We start from the raw sequence: 4,735 nt of genomic DNA, 5'->3' as shown, positions 1-4,735 counted from the left end.
CTCGGCTGACTGATACGCGGAAGACGGTAAGTCCATGGTTTTCGTGGAAAGGAGCTGCTGACTGTGAGGAGGCTTTACAGACACGTGTGGCTCTTTGCTGCCTTCCCTCCATCTTGTCTGTATATGTTCGAACTTGTTGCCTTCTTTATACCGCTACCCCTTTCCTTAAAATATAACAAGAGCCATGCCTTTGGAAGAGTAATATAATAGCAGCGCAAACGAGTGATCTGGCCTCGCAAGTCTCACCTTTGTTTCGCAAGCGTTTCACCATTCGATCAAGTGAATCAATTGGGCCGTGAGGAAAGTCGAGATTCAGACGGGACGAGGTCGGAGCGAGGGCGAAGCTGATGGGCCAGACCCGGGGCTCAAAAAGCATGCCATGGCTTCAGATTACAGCTTGGGTGTTCCCCCCCCCCCCTTCCTCTTACTTGGAGGCTTCCACTGTATATATGGAATGGTACTGTCCGAGGTATCCGTATCAATACAGTAGTCACAGTCGTGGCTGCTCCCAACATAGAGAAGCACATTCCATTCGGGCGCGCCGCAACACATCAAGCGGCGGTCGACCGAGGAATACAACCGGTGAACACTGTACGCCCCGGACTGACCTGCGAAATCATGGCAGGCTGCCGTCACACCGATTGGGTGGAGTTGTCCGCCACAACGCGTCATCTGCGTCTTTCTGATCCCGCCCGTCTGCATCGCCTCGTTGGACAGTTGGAAAGGGCTGCCAAACAATACCCCCAGATCGTGCTTTGTCTTGGGAAAGAAGAGAAACGAAAGTTGATCAGCCAGATTCTGTTCTGTCAACGAATCCCCGGTTCTTCGTCGACCAAGAAGTCCCGTTTTGGCGGGAATCCGACCATCGTTTCGGACAAATCGCAGTCCAACGTTGACCACCCGATCTTTCTCGCCCACGGCCGGGTCGAAGGTGCGATCCCGGCCAGCAGAGAGCACCTCTGTCACGAGACAAGGTTTGCGCGTAACGTGTGGCCCGCGTCGCAGCAAGGGGTCCACGACGCCGTCCTGACGAAGCTGCTCTTCCCCTTCTCAGACCTCGTGTGCATATTCGTGAAAGACCTCGGCGGATTCGATGTTGCACTGGACAAGCTCAAAAAGTGGTCGCTCACTCCGCCCGCAACGGACCTTGCTGACTTCCCCCGTCGGGCACTCCCCAGAGTGTTCCTGATTACCTCTGGGCCCTTGGATGCCGATGCCCAGATCCAAGAGGAAGCAGCGCGCTCACGGCTGGAGAAGATCGAATTCCGCAATCATTTTTCGAATGTACAGATCCTCCGCTTTGACACAGGCAGCCTCGAAGAGTTTCACGAGGACTTTCGTCCCTTGCTGCTCGAAGAGCTGACAAATTCCAATTCCGTGAAGGAGAGGCATCGAGTCTCGTTCAGCGCCTGCCATCTGGCCGAATTCTTTTCCCAAGCAACCTTGCACGTCGGGAGCAATCCCACTCAGAAGTTCAGTTTTATATCCGCTTCAAGGGCGCACCGACCCGTACCCCCATCCTACCCCGAGCAGATCGGCGTGATCTTGCGCAATAGGGCCAAGCACGGCGTTGGCTTCGACAAGGTCACCACGCTGATCAGCTCGTGCTTGTTGCTGGATGCGTATCCGCGCGCTTCCCATGGTAAGTCCCCGGCCATGCAACACCAGCGCCGGCCGCTTCTGGCTGATTGAAACAGCTTTCAGGGCTTGCGACATTTTTCAAGAGCTCTACAACGAGCCTCTGAGTACGGCTCTCCGATCCAACCATGCAGCCCTCTCGCACCCGGGCGAGAGAGCGCTCCAGAACAGCATCTGCAAGGACGGCCGCTTCAAGATACTCGCCAAATTTGCCTCGTTGGCTTGCCGGAGGGACGGAAAGCAAGACTGGGCTCTACGTCAGCACAGAAACAGCCTGACGTCGCTGGGGCGTTGCGACGCTCGCAAGATGTTGTTTTCTACCGAAATATGCATCTCCTGCCTGGCTGGCTCTCCGCAACATGTTCTCGAATGCGGTCACACGCTGTGCGACCTGTGCGTCAGGCGGTTTGGAAGACCGTGGGCGGGCGAAGAGTACCGCTACGTCGTAGAGGAATGCGCGATTTGCGCTTTTCCTGTCGGCTTGGTGGTTCACTTGAAGCCACCGACCGCGGGACCGCGCATACTGACGATCGATGGCGGTGGTGTACGCGGCATCGTGCCCCTCGATGTCCTCAACAAGCTGCAAAAAGATCTCGGTCCTCAAGCTCGGCTGCAAGATTTCTTCGACCTCGCGTTTGGCGTCAGTGCGGGTACGTCCGATTGGGGTCGCATTCCGCACCCTCGCTGCTTCCATGTTCTCTGACGCAGCCTGCTGACGTTCGCTTAGGCGGTCTCGTTGTCCTTGGTATGTTCGCAAAGCAGTGGAGCCTCCAGCACTGCACGAAATCGTTCTGCGAAGCCGCGCAACGAATGTTCGCACCGTCGAGCGCGCGGATGAAAGGCGTGCTCGGTTTGGCCCACACTCTGACGTGCTGCCTGCTACACGATGGACTTTACGGCAGCGAAACGGTGGTTTCGTTGCTTCAAGAGAGCTTCGGTGCGGAAACACGGATGCTCGGGCCTGCTCCGGCAAGCCTGTCACGCCACAAGTATGCGGTGACCACGACGAAAGTCGATGACACAGCAGCCTTCGTCTTCTCAAACTACACCGTGGCCGCGTCGAACGACCAGAGCCATCCCCTCAAAGCGGTGACGGGAGGTGTCAGTGATTCTAAACGCCAGTCTCGATTTCCTCAGTCGACGTATCACCGGCACACAAGCAGTCGCGCGGACGAAAGTCCATTCCTGTGGGAAGTGTGAGTAGTAGATTAGCCAGACGCTCCCGCCAACTCGGGAACGGGCCCAACGCTAACGGCGAGTGTCCAGAGCGAGAGCAACGTCCGCAGCTCCACCGTGCGTCGTACAGTATCCGCCACAGCGGGAGACGCCCTGAGTCATCAGCGCTGACCGACTTGTCTGTAGCTTTTTCGAACCCGTCGCGATAGGTGACGACGGAGTGCACCGGGACGGTGGGTTCCGCAATCCCAACAACACTGACATCGCCATGGCAGAGAGCTTGAAATTATGGCCGGACACGTCGCCCTCTCTCATCCTTTCTCTAGGTACCGGGCAGACTCGGCAATCGCAGGTCCACACTCAAACACCCTTCCGGGGAAAGATCCAGAACGGCACGCTGGCCAGGCTTCTGCGATGGTCCCGAGCGAGGTTGCTGGAGGCCATAGATGGCGAAGAGGTCCACGAACGAGTGCGCGCCGCCTTGGACGACACCAGGCGTATGACATACTTCAGAATAAATCCCGAATTTCCAGACGGCCTTCCGCGTCTGGATGATGTTGAACAGATTCAGCACATCCGCGAACATATCAAGTCCTACCCGTCCGAAGAAACGCGGACTGAATTCAAGATCGCACTGATCGCCTCGTCCTTTTTCTTCGAACTCTGCCGCAGTCCAAAGCACGGTCGGGCCGCCACGTATCTCTGCGAAGGAACCATTCGCATCAGAGGTGATCCCGGTCTCGTCCTTGACTTGCTTCTTTCCTTGAACTATCCGTCCGTAGAGTTTGTGAGCGAAGAGGACGAACTGGGCGAGGTGTGCTTGGCAGACGCGATCTGTCCCAGTTGCAGGATGTTCGCTCAGCATGTCCAGTTCCACGTCCGTGGCCGAGACAGCCCCCACGCCATCTACATCAAGCTCGATAAAGACGTGAAGTACCCAATATCGGGCTTTCCTCAGACAATGTCGTGGTTCTGCAAGCAACAGGGCCTGTTCGACGTGTTCTCCTTGGGCCCCTCAGAACGTGAGCGGTGTGTTTGCGATCGTTTGCCAGAGCTCCCCAAATTGGATGACCGAAAGCGGAGGGCTTCATCTCAACAGCTTCCGACACAAGCCTTCAATCACCGCAAAGCGAGAAAGCTAACGCACGACGAGCTCAGTCCTAACGTTACTCCTTATGCGGACTACAGTGGGGCGTGAGCAGGTCTCGAGGAATGACGACCTCCGAAGCAAAGTTGTTGGTACCGCCAGATCGTGCCATGAGAAGGCATCAACAAGAACTTTCGTCGTGGGAACCAGGGGTTCTTCGAGAGATGGGTTTAGGTATGACTTGTGCTCAGGACTGTTACAATATCCTGCCACAAACAGATTTTTGCGCAACCCTTTTGCAGGCCCTTATCGCTGCCGAAGACAGTGCTTTGACGACAGGCAGTCCCACGTTTCCCGGAATTCAATCGTCAAGCTCCACCCTGGAAGCCCGTATCTCGATTTGCATAGTGCTGTGATATTACGTAGCTCCGTAAGATACGTTCGAACCATTCCCAAGAAGACCCTTATAACGTATGTTCTATCCGCGCGACGTCTGATCTGGTCATCCTTTGGTCAAGTCACACCACCGCACCAACAATGGAGACCGTCCGGGTGTTGCGCACCATCTCCCGAGAGTCTTTTGCAACCAATCGAGACCGGATCGAAGCCGTGAATGCGTGTCAAGCGCTGCTGACCAGGCTGCAAGATCCTTTCGAGCGCGTTTGGGAAATCGTTATCGACGTTCCCGCCCTCACGGCTTCCGTCAAGTTGTATTTGGACATTGGGCTCTTTCAGTCCTGGAAAGAGTCTGGCGATACGCAACAGAGCTGTCGCGACCTAGCGAAGATGATCGGCTTCAAGCAAGTCGACGTGCTCAGTGAGTTGTATCAACCG

The 4,735-nt window shown here is 56.0% G+C and overlaps 1 protein-coding gene across 1 annotated transcript; it reads left to right on the top strand.

The window, feature by feature from the left end:
• Window positions 1-618: 618 nt before the first annotated feature.
• WHR41_09547 (uncharacterized protein) lies at window positions 619-4,362 on the top strand (the record flags this gene model as incomplete). The annotated part of the gene is made up of 5 exons (XM_069378150.1): window positions 619-1,642; window positions 1,698-2,288; window positions 2,366-2,834; window positions 2,905-2,931; window positions 3,001-4,362. The coding sequence occupies 5 exons, from the start codon at window positions 619-621 to the stop codon at window positions 4,010-4,012; spliced, it is 3,123 nt and encodes a 1,040-aa protein (XP_069224819.1). The 3' UTR covers window positions 4,013-4,362.
• Window positions 4,363-4,735: the final 373 nt, after the last annotated feature.

Source organism: Cladosporium halotolerans (genome assembly GCF_011745625.1).
Source record: "Cladosporium halotolerans strain TM138-S3 chromosome Unknown Sca237, whole genome shotgun sequence".
Classification (NCBI taxonomy): domain Eukaryota; kingdom Fungi; phylum Ascomycota; class Dothideomycetes; order Cladosporiales; family Cladosporiaceae; genus Cladosporium; species Cladosporium halotolerans.
This window is presented reverse-complemented; position numbering and strand designations above follow the sequence as displayed.